The sequence below is a fragment of the Triticum aestivum genome, chromosome 7D (assembly GCF_018294505.1).
Source record: "Triticum aestivum cultivar Chinese Spring chromosome 7D, IWGSC CS RefSeq v2.1, whole genome shotgun sequence".
NCBI lineage: Eukaryota > Viridiplantae > Streptophyta > Magnoliopsida > Poales > Poaceae > Triticum > Triticum aestivum.
In genome coordinates, this window is record NC_057814.1 from 453,886,926 (window position 1) to 453,905,999 (window position 19,074).

Sequence of the window (19,074 nt, forward strand, 5' to 3'; positions counted from 1 at the left end):
TCCCTCCTTGTGTGGCGTCCTCCCTCTCCCTCAAACCTATATATACTATAATCTAAAAAAACCTATATATACTAGAGGTTTTGACACTATTAGATACACAAGTTTTGGAGCCTCCTCTAGTTCTCTAGTTCTAGTTGTAGTTGGTCCTAGTTCATCAATTAGAGCCTAGCTTAGGTCCTCTAATCCTCATAATTAGAAGTTCGGTGTGATTCTAATCTTCTCCCTCTAATTCTCCGACGACGATTAGCTCTGCACAGCGAAGCGCTGCCGGATCGTGAAGACCGTACGCTTGCAACCAAGTAGAGAGGCCGTGCTTTCGGTCTTTCGTCCGAGGGATCGTTCGTGGGCAGTTTGCAGGATCTCATCTACGGTTCGAGGGACTCCAAGTACAATCTACACCGACTCGTCTACTTCCGTTGCTACTCGGAGTCGATAACGATTGTGATCCAAACCGTTTATGCATATTCATATTGTTCCTGGGTGTTCGTAGAGTGATTTTTTTTTGTTTTCTAATATTTTTTCCAACAGGACACGCCTTGAAGTTTGAAATAAATGTAGAAAAATGCCACCACCCGTGCCAAATTTAGGACTTGAACCTGGGTGAACAGATTCCACCATAAGGAACTTAGTCATCCGAGCTATGCATGGTTCGCTGCACGACATTATGCGTCATTTGGATCACAGATTCTAAGAACGCAGGAAAAGAAAAAAAACACAAGAATTGGATATTGATGCATATGTAAAGCAGAGGGTTGGAAAACGTAGAAATTTTGCAGGCTTGTGCGTTTGGTTCGCGGAAATCCTAATAATCAGTGAAATCATATCAAACCACATGAAAATGTATAATTAGCATGTTATTGTGCCACTACGAATCTCAGTCTTATTCTTCGTGTGTAGAATTTTGAAAGAGAGGTCCCGATGGATTATAAAATTCCTGCGTTTTTCCTCTGAATCCGAGACCACATAAATTTTTTCTTCACTTTTACTTTGCTACATTTCTTTGAACCAGAGGCTTGAATAGTCCCATCGTAGTATTTTTCCCCCTATTCTTATGCGTTTCTTTACTTTTCCTTTGATCCAAAAGAGACTTTAGAATGCTTTATGAATACATTTTTTTTGACATGTTTCTGAACAATATTTAATCCCACGGCCTTGGTCGCGCCACATGCATGCTATCCGCTTGATCTTACTATATTTCCCAATTTCCCACGTTTCTCTCCCGTGCCCGTGCCGGTGCCCACAGCACCAGCCACCACAGCGTTCATTACTCGAGGAGTGGACAGGTAGGATCACATCAACATCTCCTGTTTCGTACTCCATCCTATCCGTCCGTCCGCCCTCCAGACTCCAGGGAGTCCAGGGGCAGAACCGTCACCCCCCCTACAAAGCTGGTCTCCTTTTAAAGTCCGCGGTGGCAGAGCACACCCTACCCCTGTGACAGAGGAGAAAACAGAGGCACCCGGCCCCGCCCCGACACAGCGCGACCCAAGCCGCCAGAATACAAACCACCGCCCCGCCCGCCTCCTCTCCCCTCGGCGCCCGCGGCCGAGACCCGCCGCCTCCGTCGTCGTCTCCTCCTACCCCCGAAAAGGTAGGTCTCCTCGCCCCCACCGCACTCGTTCATTGGGGAGGGCGGTTCTTGGTCGGATACGCCCGGGAGCAACATGCGGCGAGGCTGTCGGTCCGGCGCCGCCTCTTTTCTGGGCGCTGCTTGGCTGTTCCGGACCCGGCAGCCGCGGATTCGCGGGGGGTTAGGATCTCTGCTGCCCTCGCCGGATCTCGAGCTTAGGAGGGGTTCGGGTGTTCCGTTTGGCGCCTCTTTTTTCCTGGCCTGAATCTTCTTCTCTTTTGCTCTGGTTGCCGTTACTGCGCGGTTCGCCTTCACCCTCGGTTCCTGCCCGTATGCTGCTGTTGTTGCCAGTAGTTAGCTTCCATGGCGCCTCTGCACTGCGCTTATGCTATTTCTTAGCTGTCTTTTTTTTACCGTTGCTGATGTTTTTCTTGTTTGAAATTCAGGCTGAGATCGCCGGTTCGCGGGCCATTTGATTTGGCGCGCGCTTTCTAGCCGTGCTTCCCATGGCCGGGTCCATCGCGGCCGCGGCCTTCTTCCCGGGGCCGCCGGCACCGCCGCCGCCCAAGAGCGCCCTCGGCGAGCGCCCGGACAGCCTGGACGTCCGCGGCATGGCCGCGAAGCAGGCCTCGTCGTCCTCCGCCGTGAGGGCCGGCAGGACGCGCGCCCACGCGGCCGTCCCCAAGGTGAACGGCGGCGGCGGCAAGTCGGCGCTGGCGGACGCGGAGCACGATGCCATGCCCTCGGCCGCGCAGCCGAGGACGTTCTACAACCAGCTGCCCGACTGGAGCATGCTCCTCGCGGCCATCACCACCATCTTCCTGGCCGCCGAGAAGCAGTGGACGCTGCTCGACTGGAAGCCCAAGCGGCCCGACATGCTCGTCGACACGCTGGGTTTCGGCACGATTGTACACGACGGCGTCATGTTCAGGCAGAACTTCTCCATCAGGTCCTACGAGATTGGGGCCGACAGGACGGCGTCCATTGAGACGCTCATGAACCATCTGCAGGTGAGTTTCTTGCCGCGGTTTCGAGGCGTAACAAGACTGCTCTATCTGGTTATTGGGCACTGACATATTTTTCTATTTTTGGGTGTGATGCAGGAAACTGCACTCAATCATGTGAAGGTCGTTGGGCTTCTAGGAGACGGTTTTGGCTCAACCCCGGAGATGAGTAAACGGAACTTGTTCTGGGTTGTCAGCCAAATGCAGGCCATCGTCGAGCGTTATCCATGCTGGTATATCTCACACACTAGCATTTCCCTTTTCCTTTTGTTCTCTTATATAATTTGAGCTTGAATAGGTTTTACAATAATCTTTGGAACAATCAGTGCGGTTAAGGGGAGTTTTCGAGTTGTTTAACAAATGAATGTGAAAGTGATGCTCCATAATAGCGTCTGCTTTATGTCATAATTATTAGGTCAGCAATTCCCACCTGTCATGGTGTGTGCAGGCAGCAGACTTTCAGTATTTGATGCAGAGAGGCCTTCTTTGAATCTCTTAGTGTCATGTGTTACATTTATTGGCAGATGTCAAAAACGTTTAATTTTGTTAGCTGAAAGTTGTATGTCGCCATAAGGAGTTGCTTTTTTATTGTTTTAATTCATTTGGTTTTCATTGCAGGGGTGACACTGTTGAGGTGAATACTTGGGTTGGCGCTCATGGTAAAAACGGGATGCGTCGAGACTGGCATATACGTGATTCTGTGACGGGCCATACAGTACTGAAGGCTACAAGGTTCAAATTTTGGTCACTCAGAGATAGCATCAATCACATATCCTTTCAGTATTAGCTAATGCTGCGTGGATTAGATTTGTTTTTCTTCTGCCCCACATATTCAGAGTCTGTCATCTATGCATTCTAATTTTCGTTAAATTTGCAGTAAATGGGTTATGATGAACAAGCTTACCAGAAAGCTTGCAAGAATTCCAGATGAAGTACGGGCTGAAATAGTGCCGTTCTTTTCTGAGTATGCTGCCATTGAAGACCAAGACCACCGAAAATTTCCCAAACTGCCAGAGTATGACCGTGCTACCTCAGCCAAATATGTCCGGACAGGCCTGACTGTAAGTTTTGCACACACATACAGTACAAGATTGCAAGTATATATTCTATCTTCTTATGCTGTTTACTTATTATCATATATATGATGCAGCCTCGGTGGGCTGATCTTGATATCAATCAGCATGTCAATAATGTTAAATACATTGGCTGGATCCTTGAGGTAAAAGACAAAGTTTCCCTTTCATGTGCATCTTTATTTATCGCTGAGACATAAAAAATTGCTTCTTGATTTGTAGTTAAGCATGCTACTTTCAGAAGCTGTTTTGATTTAATCTTCATCTGGCCAAATATCCCAGAACGAATGCGCCTATGCTACTACTTAGCGTGTGCACCTACCTATTCCCAACCTCAGCAAATATTATTCGCTAGCTCTCTAGCCTTTCAAAGTATAAGTTGGAGAAGAAATGTATTTTCTGATCTGATCTGATAGATTTAACTATGTTAGGTTGGTCACCTAGGTACCTAACCATGTTGCTCACTTGTGTTGCTTTCGTAAAAGATCTTGACTGGAATCCTTATATACATAACTTGTCTGCATGTCATTCATTCTTTTTTTCTGTCAAAGAACTTGTGCATGAAGACAATGGCCATGTGTCTGATTGATAATATGGCATGTGTCACGTGATAACCATATCAACCGTTGGAGGATTACAAATTCAGAAACAAAGAATAATCATTTGGTAAATGGGCAGCAAACCGCAAACAAGTGAAACAAACCTAAAACGGCAGAAAAGAAATAATTGACATTTAATTGGTGCATGTTAATACCGAAATATTGATACATTTGCAGCGCCGCAGCTTAACCCTGATTTCCTTTTTTCCCCTTTCAGAGCGCGCCAATCTCCATTCTGGAGAACCATGAACTGGCGAGCATAGTCCTGGACTACAAAAGGGAGTGTGGCCGGAACAGCGTCCTGCAGTCGCACACCACGGTGCACACCGACTGCGCCGACGAGCCCGGAGAAACGACTCTGCACTGCGAGCATCTGCTGAGCCTGGAATCGGGACCCACCATCGTGAAGGCCCGGACCATGTGGCGGCCAAAGGGGGCCAAGTCCCAGGAGACGGTGGCTCTGTCGTGGTGATATTCGGCAGGAGCGGTTTGGTAAAAGCCCAGAGCAGCCACCCGGACGTGTTCTCTACTGGAAAGGAAATCACACATTGCACATACGTACATGGATGTGTATAATCCCATCATGGAATCACAGTGGGATACTCCAAGTTATATGCATACATACATACATACATACATACATACATACATAGAAAGTGTGTGAAGGTGGAGAAGATACGAAGGGCATAGGAGTGCGATGAGAAGCAGAGAGGACAAAATTGGTGTTGTAATTATCGAGTTTGTAGCTATATTACTGTGTGATGATGGGAAGTGAATGCTTCCCACACACACCTGGGATCGATCTGTCTGTCTGGGGCTGTGTCTATATTACGAGCCCTTGAGAGCAGCCTGTTTTATGCTTACTGAACTTTAAGATCGTATATTGTATTGATTTTATTGTAAAATGCGAGAATCGCTTCTTCTTGTCCTGGTTGTTTGTCTGCCGAAACGTGCTGAAACTTGAGATCCTGGGTCTTGAGCTGTCCGACCTTGATTTTTTTGTAGCTTCTGAGCTGTCCGGCGTTGAGATGGCGCGGCTGCTAAATGCTTTTAAGAGTTGCCTTGACCTGCCTGCGTAGTTGGAGCAGGCAAGGCAGGCAGCTTGACGTGAGCAATGACGGGTTCAGCTTATTTTATCGGGGTTGACACATCAAATCTGGAAAGCATTTTTCTGTGCAAGAACATGCAGACTCCTAACTTTCTTATCATGTCTTTGGTTCAAAGAAATGAGGCAGATGAAAAATGGAGGAATTTTTTCCTTCGCTCCCAGTTTCAAAGGAAAAACACGGAAATTTCCCTTTGACCATGTTTATTAGGATTTCCTGTGTTTTCCAATTCCAATGAAACAAACAACAGAGCTGACGGAATCCCTATGTTTTTCCAGCTGACGTGTGTTTCTGGCTACTTCAGATGCAGTTTCTCTGAGACTGTATTGACACGACCAACTTTTTGGCAGTCCATGAAGGGACCTGCAGATAGGATAGCAATTACTACTAAGAAACTTTTGCTTTTCTTGCTTATCATGCTTTTGGAGTCGAAGCTTCAGGTGCAACATTCAGGGGAGTATATTTTGTTGTACTGTCAAAGTCTCGTAGAACATACCACTGCCTCCATTGACCTGCAGCACGAGCGTGGTCTGAAGCGTGCAGGGATCGAGTCAAACGGAGCACAAGACGTGGAGGTTATTGTGCCGGGATGCCAAACAGGTCTTGTCAAGGCGTTGTTGTTGGTGGTTGGAGTTTGGTTGCCTAAGTTAATGAGGACAAACGAGGATTGGTTGCGTGGAGTTCATGGTGGTGGATAAGTAATGGTCAATGCTCTTTCATTGGCCCGTTGATGTAGATGCGCCGTTTGCCTCTTTTCTCAGACGATTGATTTGCTGTGTGCTCTAGTAATATACTGTACTAGCTAGTAGGAGTTGTGCTTAATGATCAGGTGGCTGCTGCTATGGCTCAGGCAGGCACTAGTTTTCCTCTGAAAACCTTGTGAGTATCCCTGCGTTCTTTAGAAACGACTCCTTGAAACACTGAAAGACACTAGTAGCACAGGCAAAAATCAAAAAATTCTGAATACTAATCCGCATCCGCTTTTAACCGACTCACGACCCGTAGGAGAGGGGTGTACTTGTTGTAAAAAATGCGTGCATTCCGCTCCTTCCAAATGGTTCAAACAGTCGTGTTCAAAAAAGAAAAAAAAAAGGCTCAAACAGTCATCACACATATGCAGTTCAGCTTCTTTCTATCTTTTTTTTTGAACTAGCTTCTTTCTATCTTTGCCCTGAAGATCATCTCTCGTGGACATCCACCAGGGGAGGGGACGAGGTCCTGATCAACCGATGGCAAGAGCTATGTGATTAAGTTCTCTGCTTGAGCTACACAAGAGCTATAGGTAATCAGCAGGCCCATTACTCATGGAACACCCTATGCCAATAAGGTAGTGAGAAAACACGATGGGCTTTCTAATCTCTTATCTTATGGACTTTTACAGGATGAGGTGATATCATGCATGATGGACAGATTTGCAGATTCTACTCTGTGTATTGGTTGTAATAACATCTTACATTATGGGACGGAGTGAGTAATCAACATTACTTTGGATTTCTAGCATTTTTGCACTTTGTAAACTGAACCGTTCTGCTCTCACCATTTCATCAGTGCGTTGATGCATGCAATATTACTGTGTTGGTACCAAAACAATCAATCACACCTTACTTGCAGAAAATAACAACTCTACCTGGCAAGAGTATCCAAACCTCCTGACAAAAAGTTATATAGGCTTGGCAAAGGGAATGAGTTACTGATCTCCCTCTTCCTAACACTCACCTGCCAAAAAAGGACACCGAACAACCACGTATATATACTAAGCTGTCATCTTATGCCTGGTGTTGCTATCAGCTTAACCAATCAAGCTCAACATGTCTGCTAGCCACAAGACCATTTTCATGAGGATACTTCTCATCTCTTGCATTCTGCTCCCCCTTGGGTTTCTATCTCTTGCACCACCTCTACCGGCAGCTAGCTCGAGGAGCGCACGAACGTCTGGATACATTGTTATCAGTGGTAATCTGCTTAAACTCTCAATCTCTTGTCATGATGCTTCTCCACAGCTTATGTAAGCTTTGACATGCTTTTGGCTATTATTAGGAGATTGTGCCGCCATGTATTGCTTTGCATCATCAGTCTTCCAACATTCGCAGAATACATACATTTGTTACAAAACATACTGGAATCACTGATTTTCTTGAAATAGATGTGCAGAGATGACATCTATGAACTGATACTGTTTACAGGTTGCAACAATTACTGCAGCGTGGCCTGCTGCTACTGCAACATCCGCAGGTTTCCACCTGTTTGTGAAAAGTGCTGTGAGTAATACGAAGTCTTCACTTCCTCCATCTTGGGAACAAGGCAGGAGATACTTCCGGTGTGCTGTCTCGGCATGATTTTGTAGTAAATACATCAGAAAGTCTGAGTTTCAACTACATGGAAACGCCTGAAAACCCTTAAGTTTCAGTTGTGCTGTATATTACTTTTCCGATAACACATTATGTTTGTTACTTTGAAGCAACATGATCTGATTCTGGCAATATCAAACCTACCCATGGCAATTCTTGTTAAATAACAAACGATTTTAGGTTCAGTATACGCCAGAGTATCAGCAGCTCAGCAAGCATGGAAGATAACATGACACAAGTAAAACAGTCATCACTAGTTAGCTTACTTCACCACCAAATGATTTGAAGATTACTTACCCACGGATAATACATGCATTAACTGATTTAACAACGAGTCCAGTAAGAACTAAACATTCTATGCTAGTGCTACAAGTAGAAGTTGCGAATGAAAACTTCTGTTCAAGGGGAAATACTGTCCAATCTACATTTCTCTGTCTGAGCTGTCCCTGAAGCGCCAAAGTAAACCTCCAATAATATTGTTTATGGAGTGAGAAGCCATTGGGACTATGATGCTTGAGGAAGCTATGGTTGCTAAGCCATAGGCAAGGCCAACAAATGTTGCCCTGGAAAGAAAAAAGATATTTACATATAAGAGCACACACTAGTAAATTTGGGTGGTAACTCCCTCAAGATAAAAGGTGGTTGTTGGCATGTTTTAAGAACTGCGAACAAATAGCCCTTACACCTTTTTTTCAGTTCTGCTAGACATGTTCGAAAGTACTGCAGGCAGAACGGTTACCAGATTGCAAATGAATATCTCCTGCCGTTGCCCAAGTGAAGAACACCGAAAAATACACCAGTTGCTAGAGCACTTATCCAATTCAATCCAAAAATTGGCATCAATGCCCCTCGAAACAGGAACTCCTGATATCAAAAGTAGATACGAAGCTTTGTTCTCAAGAAAATAAATATTCTTGAATAAAGTTTTAAAGAAAGATATATGCTCACCTCGCTTATCCCAGGGAGACAAGCAACTACAATGTAATCCAGAGACTCAAGGGAAGTAAGGATCTAAGAGGTAAGAATAAAACATTAGAAGTTAGTGTCGAAATAAGGGGACTTTCACTAGTTAATACCTTTAGGTAAGTTTGCCAAGGCCCAGTTAACTTGAAAGTGACATCAGAAAAGAGCGCAGATAAAAATAATAAAATAAGGCAGTTTACACAAAGCTACATAGATTGTGACTAGTAATTGTGTACGTGCAAGGCAAGTATCAAATAATATATATGTATATATATATATATATATATATATATATATATATAAAATACAAGCCTTGTTGTTCATTGTATAGTTCATCCAAATTCACAAGTTTCTTTATGAAATGTTTAGGCAAACATGCAGAAAGCATAATTATGTACCCAAAAAAATACTGCATCGTAACCTAAAGTATTGCATCTTTGCCAATGACACTTGTAAGTAAATGAGACTTAATTCAGAGGTTGGACATACCTGTGTATTTGCAGCTTCACTGGAATCTCTGAAATCGGGCCATGTCTGTAGCAGAATGTATCTGGTAGACGATATCAATATTACTAGTCCGGCGACCAACTCGAGATGCCAGGTTTCAAAATTGACTGCAGAAAAGCACTGGATCAGTTTGCTTGGGGACATTTAGCTGACTGAATACCGTTACATGACATCTCTTTCATTTCGTAACAGAGCAGGGAGCAAACTGACATGATACGGCCGCAGGGTCAGCAAATGGCAGTCCATTTGAAGATGCAACGTGTGATGCCTGTAAAAGAGATGGTATGGCATTTTGATCACTAGGATGTTCTGCCACACTAGAGAGTACTACTGAATTATGCATGCTCTGGAATGGCTTTGTTCAGAGAAAACCAGTTTTGCAACCACTGCAAACAAAGTGTTTTACCTCACGAAGAAGGAGACCTAATGCAAGCAGCAAGCCGGATGTGAGAGTGCAAGATTGAAGAACAGCACTCCTTGGGGCACCTGCAGTTTTCGCATCGCTAGTAGCATCACCGTCGACATTGAGATCAAGGACGGTGGTGGGGTTTTCGCCGTTGCCCGGAGAAACTTCTCCGGCGATTAATGCTGGGCCTTTGGACAGATTCCGGAAGCGTCTCCGTTTCCTCTCATTATTCTTTGTTGCAGATGCTCTGAAGACCTTCAGTATCAGGCAAGTGAGGTCTGGTTGTCACTGACAGATACACGGGGAACTAACTGAATTGTTTTGACGGTTCAGTATGTAAGACGTACGATGCGTGGGGCTGAACGTGGATGTCGGCAGGTAACAGCTGAGATCTGGCGTTTCCAACCTGATCAAATATGATCTGCCAATGTAAGGACATCAAAATGATGACATAATTAAGTGCCCAAAAAATGACGGGAAAAGGAAGATAAATGCCAAGAAGACGGACGGAAGGTTCCAGGGTAATCAGAAAATAATAACTGCCGACTGTGGATTTCATCCCAACCTTCTGATTCTGGTTTCCAGTGTCCAATCAGGGCAAGAAGAAGAGGGACAGGGATGAGAGATTATGCACACCTTGGAGGGACGGTGCGCTCGCTGCGGCTGCGAGCACCATCATCCGCAACGGATGGCCACAATTAAGGCTGTAGGATTCAGGGACAGGGAGAGAGGACGCCGAGATTGGAGGCGGCTCCTCGAAGCTAAGTCACGAGCATCACTTAGGCCAGATTGGGACGAGCGCAACCAATCTCTCTCGTCTGGCTTTTTACTCCACACGTATGAGTGTCCAGATTGGAAGAATCAGGTCCAGGGCTCATATCTGCTGAGTTCAGACTAGAGGCTGGGGGTGGTGTTTCGTGGTCTAGAGTTGTGCCGCCTATTTGTTTTTGTAGATGTAACCGTGCCTTCATTAAACACAATAACTAGACATGGCATCTTCATCGCTGACCTCTAAACCGAACACCGTGTCCGTCTACGGACCCTACAGGACCAGTCAGCGAACACCGGTGCGGGAGCTGGCCATCCAACCGTAGCCACATACATTTCAAACCGGACTAAATTCGTGCAAACCGGTTGATTTTCATATAAACCGGACGAAAACATTTACATTTCAGACATATTTCAACTAAACTATAGCGGCTATGTTATTCTAACCTAGTCTATCGCCAGCCGAGGCTGATCCCTTTTCCCAGGACATGTCTTTCCCATGTCCGACAGCAAGCTCACAGGTGCACCCTGAGCCCTGAGGGATATGCTTCAACGGGAGGGAAAGAGTAGTCTCCGTTTCTATAAAGCATGAATCAGGGTCGGTTTTTGGGGCGGGGGACATGGTCACCATGGCCTACGCCCCAGCGAAGCGGGCAAGTCACCGACTATGCAGGCCGCCGAGGTGATGGTGGTGGTCTTCCTGGGACCCAAGCACCGATGGCCTCCCATGGTCTACTTTTCGTCGGTATTGGTGGTGGCGACGGGCATGGCCAGCGTGAAGTTGGCGACGTCATCGTCGGTGCCCCAGTCAAATCCCTCCACCGCCACGTCGACCTCTGGGAACATGTCTTCTCTCTCCACCTACGCGTTGCCGCCATCGCTTGCGACGGATTTGTCGGGATACTTCATTGGCCAGCCTGGATAGGCGGGGACGACCTGGAGATGGTGGTGGCGCCGGCTCCGGAGAGCCTGCCAGCAAGCCAGCCTGTATCCGGCTGGCTCGCCTGACCACTCAGCCGGCTACAATGTCAGAGAGCTCCTTCTTCTGCTCATCAAAGAGGTTGTCCCACAGGGCTTTGGAGTCGGAGGCCATGGCGGGTGTGGTGCAAGGAGGAGATGGAGAGCGGAGGTGTGGGGTTCTTGCCCGGTGCCTAGACATGTTTAAATAGCGGGCGGATGCGAGTCGTCAATCAAAGAGGTGTTTAATGCCGGCCGACACAGGGACGGACGTGGGGAGCTCGATACGATGGAGTAGGTTCCTTGGCACATGCGCTGGTTTAGTGGAGGTAGGCGGGCATATGGATGCCATTTCAATGTGGAGAGAAGGTGTGCACAACGGGCATGCCACGGACGACACTCTCGGCCGGCGCGCCGCTTCAATGTTCGTTCCTTTGACTGGTCGCATCCGTTCTAGGCCGGCATGAATGCGGTGCTGACGCTCTGGCGGGAAAGGGCGCTAGCGAAGGAGAGGGGTTTTGGGTGGGCCAGAGTTGTCAGACGCTTGCGTGGCTGCGATCCGGACTTCTACAAAGTCTCCCTGGTTTGCTTCTGGTTTGCAGGAAAATGGACGCTTGGGGTCCTAACAGATACATGCCCGCGTTGGATGGAAAAACACGTTCAGACCACGTAATCCAGACGGATGAGGGCAGTTTGAGGGTCCGTGTTGGAGATGCCCTTACAACCTGCAAGAACATACATAGACAGAAACTAGTACAAGGACCAGAGAAAAACGAATGTCTTAGAAACATTGTTGAAAAGACTCCAATGACAAGGAAATTACAAGAAGGCCTATAGGGATCTATCAGCTGCCGTTTCAATGTCACCGAGACGCCCGTCATAATAGAAGCCCAACCTCGCCAAAAAGGGGTTGCACCATAGCCTATAAGGCTTTAAGAGCAGAAGAATAGGCCCACTGTGAGTATGAAGCCCATATAGATGTGGTGCATTGACCAGGGATTGTCCCCATGCTAGCCTGGCCCTGAATCCGTCGAGCCAGGTCAGGGAAGAGAACCGGATCCACCAACTATGAGCGATCATTCACTAAAAAGAAGGCTATGAGCCATCATCCCCACTCCAGGAACACCAAATCGCTCCTGCTGCCGGTGTCACCACAACATGCAGTAACATCCAACAATGAACATAAAAACTTAATCCATCTCCCCATAATAACGATGATCACAAATTTGTCGGCTCTACGTCGACGCAATGAAGAGCATCATCATGGTGAGGACAAAACCGAGGCAAAATTATTAGAGGCGATGTCGTCCTCACCGCCCCGGCACCACCAAACGAAATGGCTTCCCTACCTGGAAAAACACGGAAGAGAAACATAAGACATCCCTCCACCCGCCATTAGTGCAACAGATGGAGGGTGAGGGGGTGTGGAAGCCATAACTTTATCGGCATTCACCTGAGGAAACTGTAGTTAGGTCCAGCGAGCATAGTCTGGCACAAAGACACATGGTTATGTCTCATGGCTCCATTTTATGTACGGTTATCCTAGGTGATGGAGTCCTGGACTAGGGGGTACTCACCACGTCGTCTCCTGACCAGGTGGGTCGAGCTGAGGACCCCCATGGCGGTTCACAATGGTCCACTTCGGGCAGCCCATGACGTATACAAGGAGGTTTCTACAAGACTTGGCACACAAGACGAGGACTCCTATTATCCTAATCCTCTAGTACATTATATAAACTGGGGATAGGCTAGTTAATAGGGCATTACATTGCAACTTAGATTAATAATCTCACCGTAGATACTTGTACTTTGTACTATACCCCATATTAATACAATCAAAAACAGGGTGTAGGTGTTGGGAACGTAGCATGCAATTTCAAAAAAATTCCTACGATCACGCAAGATCTATCTAGGAGATGCATAGCAACGAAAGGGGGAGAGTGTGTCCACGTACCCTCGTAGACCGAAAGCAGAAGCGTTAGTTTAACGCGGTTGATGTAGTCGAACGTCTTCGCGATCCAACTGATCAAGTACCGAACGTACGGCACCTCCGAGTTCAGCACACGTTCAGCTCGATGACGTCCCTCGAACTCTTGATCTAGCAAAGTGTCGATGGAGATTTTCGTCAGCACAACGGCGTGATGACGGTGATGGTGAAGTGATCTGCACAGGGATTCGCCTAAGCACTACGACAATATGACCAGAGGAGTAAACGGTTGAGGGGGGCACCGCACACGGCTAAGAAACAATTGATGTGCCCCCTGCCCCCGTATATAAAGGAGGAGGGGAGGAGGCCGGCCTAGGGGGCGCGCCAAGTGGGGGGGAACCCACTTGGACTCCTAGTCCTATTCGCCCCCCTTCCTTCTTTCAGAGGGGGAAAGGGGAAAGGAGAGGGAGAGGGAGAGGGAGAAGGAAAGGGGGGCCGCGCCCCCTCCCCTTGTCCAATTCGGACTCCCCATGGGGGGGAGGGGGGCGCGCCACCTCCTTGTGGGCTGCCCTCTTTCTCCCCTATGGCCCAAGTGGCCCATTACTTTCCCCGGGGGGTTCCGGTAACCTCCTGGTTCTCCGATAAATACCCGCAACACTTCGGAACCATTCCGGTGTCCGAATACTATCGTCCAATATATCAATCTTTACCTCTCGACCATTTCTAGAATCCTCGTCATGTCCGTGATGTCATCCGGGACTCCGAACAATCTTCGGTCACCAAAACACATAACTCCTAATACAAATCGTCATCGAACATTAAGCGTGCGGACCCTATGGGTTCGAGAACTATGTAGACATGACCGAGACATATCTCCGATCAATAACCAACAACGGAACCTGGATGCTCATATTGGTTCCTACATATTCTACGAAGATCTTTATCGGTCAAACTGCACTGACAACATACGTCATTCCCTTTGTCATCGGTATGTTACTTGCCCGAGATTCGATCATCGGTATCTTCATACCTAGTTCAATCTCGTTACCAACAAGTCTCTTTACTCGTTCCGTAATGCATCATCCCGCAACTAACTCATTAGTCACATTGCTTGCAAGGCTTATCATGATGTGCATTACCGAGAGGGCCCAGAGATACCTCTCCGATACTTGGAGTGACAAATCCTAATCTCGATCTATGCCAACCCAACAAACACCTTCGGAGACACCTGTAGAGCATCTTTATAATTACCCAGTTACGTTGTGACGTTTGATAGCACACAAGGTGTTTGTCGAGCGGATGAACCCCGGGCAGGCAACGGAACCCTGATCCTTTTCAAAAACAGCGGGGCCAGCATCGCCCCTCAAGCCGGCTCACGCTTGGCCGGGTTCCTCAACCCGGCCACAACGGCCGGCGCAAGGCGGCCGAACCCGGCACACTTATGGTTGCTGCTACTACGCCGGTATTTCCCCCAAGAGGAAGGGTGATGTAGCACAACGACGGTAGGTATTTCCCTCAGTGATGAAACCAAGGTTATCGAACCAGTAGGAGAACCAAGCAACACAACGTAAACAACACCTGCACACAAACAACAACACCTCGCAACCCGACGTGTTAAAGGGGTTGTCAATCCCTTCCGGGGTACGACGCCTCAAGATAGGCAAACGGACGTGAGGTAAATTGTAGTAGATTGATAGATCGAACGCCAAATAGAATAAATAGAGATAAAACGCAGCAAGGTATTTTTGTATTTTTGGTTTAATAGATCTAAATAAAAGCGCAAAGGAAAAGTAGATCGCAAGGCAAATATATGAGAAAGAAGACCCGGGGGCCGTAGGTTTCACTAGTGGCTTCTCTCGAGAAAATAGCAAACGGTGGGTAAACAAATTACTGTTGGGCAATTGATAGAACTTGAAATAATTATGACGATATCCAGGTAATGGTTATTACATAGGCATCACGTCCAAGATTAGTAGACCGACTCCTGCCTGCATCTACTACTATTACTCCACACATCGACCGCTATCCAGCATGCATCTAGTGTATTAAATTCATGGAAAAACGGAGTAATGCAATAAGAACAATGACATGATGTAGACAAGATCCGTTTATCTATTGAGGCAAATTTGGATCCCATCTTTTTATCCTTAGTAGCAACGATACATACGTGTCGGTTCCCTTTCTGTCACCGGGATCAAGCACCGTAAGATCGAACCCACCACCAGGCACCTCTTCCCATTGCAAGATAAATAGATCAAGTTGGCCAAACAAAAACCAAATATCGGAGAAGAAATATGAGGCTATAAGAGATATGCATATAAGAGATCAAAGAAACTCAAATAACTTTCATGGATATAAAAAGATATAACTGATCATAAACTCGAAGTTCATCAGATCCCAACAAACACACCGCAAAAAGAGTTACATCATATGGATCTCCAAGAGAACATTGTATTGAGAATTCATCGAGAGAGAGAGAGAGAGAGAGAGAGCCATCTAGCTACTAACTACGGACCCGAAGGTCTACAAAGAACTACCCACGCGTCACCGGAGAGGCACCAATGGAAGTGGTGAACCCCTCTGTGATGGTGTCTAGATTGGATCTGGTGGTTCTGGACTCTGCGGCGGCTGGATGAATATTTCATCGATGCTTCTAGGGTTCTGGTATTTTTGGGGTATTTATAGAGCACAGAGGCGGTCCGGGGGGCACCCGAGGTGGGCACAACCCACCAGGGCGCGCCAGGGCCTCCTAGCGCGCCCTGGTGGGTTGTCCCCTCCTCGGGACTCCCCCCAGGTGTAACCAGGGCCCATCTGCTTCCTTCTGGCCCATAAAAAATCATCATGGAGTTTCGTGGCATTTGGACTCTGTTTGATATTGATTTCCTGCGGTGGAAAAAACATGGAAAAAACAGCAACTGGCACTTGGCACTATGTCAATAGGTTAGTACCAAAAAATCATATAAAATGACTATAAAATGATTATAAAACATCCAAGATTGATAATAAAACAGCATGGAACAATAAAAAATTATAGATACGTTGGAGACGTATCAGCATCCCCAAGCTTAACTCCTACTCGTTCTCGAGTAGGTAAGTGATAAAAACATAATTTTTGATGTGGAGTGCTGTTCATCAAGTCATATCATATTCTTTTCTTTATAGCATGGACATTTGGACTTTTATGTGATTCAAAGCAATAGTCTAGTTTTGACATAATAATTTAGATACTCAAGCATATCAACAAGCAACCATGTCTTTCAAAATATCAATGCTAAAACAAGTTATCCCTAGCCCATCATGCTCAAACATTGATCCATTCATGAAACACACTCGAATATTAACTACACCCAATACTTGAGCACGATCATATTGCCTCCTAGTTGGTGCTTTTTGTAAGAGAAGATGGAGACTCAAATTCAAAATAAAAATTGCATAAAGTAAAAGAAAGGCCCTTCGCAGAGGGAAGTAGGGATTTGTAGAGGTGCCAGAGCTCAAAGAGAAAAATTTGAGATAAAAACATTTTGGGAGGTGTATCCATCCCACCAACGAAAACGACGTAGAGCTACGAACACTTTCCATGCTAGATATGCCATAGGCGGTTCCCAAACAAAAAATAAAGTTTATTCCTTTTTCCACCATTCTTTCACTTTCCATGGCTAGCCGTATCCACGGGTGCCTTCCATACCAACACTTTCCAAGGAATTTATTATTTGACAACATAAAGTAAATTCATTTTTGCATTTCGGGACTGGGCATCCCTAAAACCTTTGCCTTACTCTCGTGCAATGACAAGTGAATAAACACTCATCGTGAGAATAACACATCCAGCATGGAAAATATTAGCCACCCGTTACCGTTCCGCGAGCGAAACAAACACACAAAAGAGAAGTTTATTTTGAAAATTAGAGATGGCACATGCAAATTTGCTTAGAACGGCAAAAGAATACCGCATATAGGTAGATATAGTGGACTCATGTGGCAAAACTGGTTTAAAGGATTTTGGATGCACAAGTAGAGGTCATACTTGGTGCAAAATGAAGGCTAGCAAAAAGATTGAGAAGCGACCAACCAAGAAACGAATAATCTCATAAGCAAGCATTAAGCATAATTAACACCGAATAATGCACCACAAGTAGGATATAATTTTCATTGCATGATTATTGACTTTCGTGCATGCATAGGGAATCACAAACCTTAACACCAATATTCTTACTAGAGCACAATTACTCATCAACATAACTCACATATCACATCATCATATCTCAAAACTATTACTAAGAATCAAGTTTATTTTGTCCAATGATCTTCATGACATTTTTTACTTTATCCTTCTTGGATATCTATCACTTTGGGACTAATTTTCATGTGTTGCTTTTCATAAGCTCAAACAAATATAAGTGAAGATCATGAGCATAACAAATTTTCTTTCTCTCAAAATAATTTAAGTGAAGCAAGAGAGAATTTATTCAAAATTTTACTAACTCTCAAATAAATCTAAGTGAAGCAAGAGAGCATTTCTTCAAAAATAACAAAGCACACCGTGCTCAAAAAGATATAAGTGAAGCACTAGAGCAAGTCCTAGCTCATAAAAGATTTAAGTGAAGCATAGAGAGCAATTCTAACAAGTCATGATATAATTTTGGCTCTCTCAAATAGGTGTGTCCAGCAAGGATTGATGACTTAAAACACAAAATAAAACAAGCAAAGACACATATCATACAAGACGCTCCAAGCAAAACACATATCATGTGACAAATAAAAATATAGCCTTGAGTAAAATACCGATAGTTGTTGGAAGAAAGCAGGGATGCCACTCGGGGGCATCCCCAAGCTTAGTTTGTTGCTCATCCTTGGATAATAGCTTGGGATGCCGGGGCATACCCAAGCTTAGGCTCTTACATCCTTCCTTCATCCATCGTAAGATAACCCAAAACTTGAAAACTTCAATCACACAAAACTCAACAAAACCTTCGTGAGATCCGTTAGTATAAGAAAGCAAACCACTACTATAAGTGATGTATCAAACCAATTCATATTTTGTTTTTGTATTATATCTACTGTATTCCAACTTTTCTATGGCAAAAACTCATCAAAGAAAACCATAGAGCCAACAAAGTAAGCACACAACACAAAGAAAACAGAATCTGTCAAAACAGAACAGTGTGTAGTAATCTGACTTTAGCGAATACTTATGTAACTCCAAAAATTCTACCAAATTAGGAAGACCAGGGTAATTTGTATATTAATCTTATGCAAAAAGAATCAGGGCAAAAGCTCTTTTCTGTGATTTATCAAAAATATTTTCGTGAGCGCAAATTTTCTGTCTTTTTCAACAAGATCAAACAACTATCACCCAAAAAGATCCTAAAGGCTTTACTTGGCACAAACACTAATTAAAACACAAAAAACACAATCATACCAGAGGCAGAATTGTGCAAACACACAAGAACAGAAAGCAAAAAGCAAAAATAAATTTTATTCATTGGGTTGCCTCCCAACAAGCGCTATAGTTTTACGCCCTTAGCTAGGCGTAAGGCAAGGATCTAAGTTTTGTCATCTTTCTTCTTCTTAATTTTCTTGCGGGTATTTTTATCAGGAGGTTTTGTAAATACAACATAAAACATATTATCCATAGAAACTTTAGCATTCCTTAGTTGGTTTTCATCATAACCCTTCTGATTTCCCGCAACAATCCAAGAATAGTGTTGATTAACATTATTAAAAACTTGTTGGATTATTTCTAGAAGGGAACCTCCTTTTTAAGATTCTAATCAAAGATCTTATTATCCCCAAGCAAATGCCTTAGTGCATAGTCACTATTGTAAAGAATTTCATCTATCACGGGT

The 19,074-nt window shown here is 45.2% G+C and overlaps 2 protein-coding genes and 1 long non-coding RNA gene across 3 annotated transcripts; 2 read left to right on the plus strand and 1 right to left on the minus strand.

Annotated features, from left to right (window-relative positions):
• The first annotated feature begins 1,418 nt into the window (after window positions 1-1,418).
• Window positions 1,419-5,170, plus strand: LOC123168027 (palmitoyl-acyl carrier protein thioesterase, chloroplastic). The gene is made up of 7 exons (XM_044585890.1): window positions 1,419-1,591; window positions 2,017-2,580; window positions 2,674-2,807; window positions 3,193-3,306; window positions 3,452-3,635; window positions 3,725-3,793; window positions 4,464-5,170. Exons 2-7 carry the CDS (start codon window positions 2,077-2,079, stop codon window positions 4,716-4,718), a joined length of 1,260 nt encoding a protein of 419 aa, XP_044441825.1. The 5' UTR covers window positions 1,419-1,591; window positions 2,017-2,076; the 3' UTR covers window positions 4,719-5,170.
• Window positions 5,171-7,084: 1,914 nt separating this feature from the next.
• LOC123169242 (uncharacterized) lies at window positions 7,085-7,832 on the plus strand. The gene is made up of 2 exons (XR_006484705.1): window positions 7,085-7,305; window positions 7,536-7,832. It is a non-coding gene; the product is annotated as an uncharacterized lncRNA (long non-coding RNA).
• A 146-nt stretch (window positions 7,833-7,978) lies between these two features.
• On the minus strand, window positions 7,979-10,510 carry LOC123169241 (uncharacterized). Its single transcript, XM_044587079.1, has 8 exons — window positions 10,213-10,510; window positions 9,924-9,982; window positions 9,577-9,831; window positions 9,381-9,438; window positions 9,153-9,277; window positions 8,649-8,711; window positions 8,440-8,564; window positions 7,979-8,263 (listed from the first exon to the last, which is right to left on the minus strand). Exons 1-8 carry the CDS (start codon window positions 10,253-10,255, stop codon window positions 8,122-8,124), a joined length of 870 nt encoding a protein of 289 aa, XP_044443014.1. The 5' UTR covers window positions 10,256-10,510; the 3' UTR covers window positions 7,979-8,121.
• Between the last annotated feature and the right edge of the window lie 8,564 nt (window positions 10,511-19,074).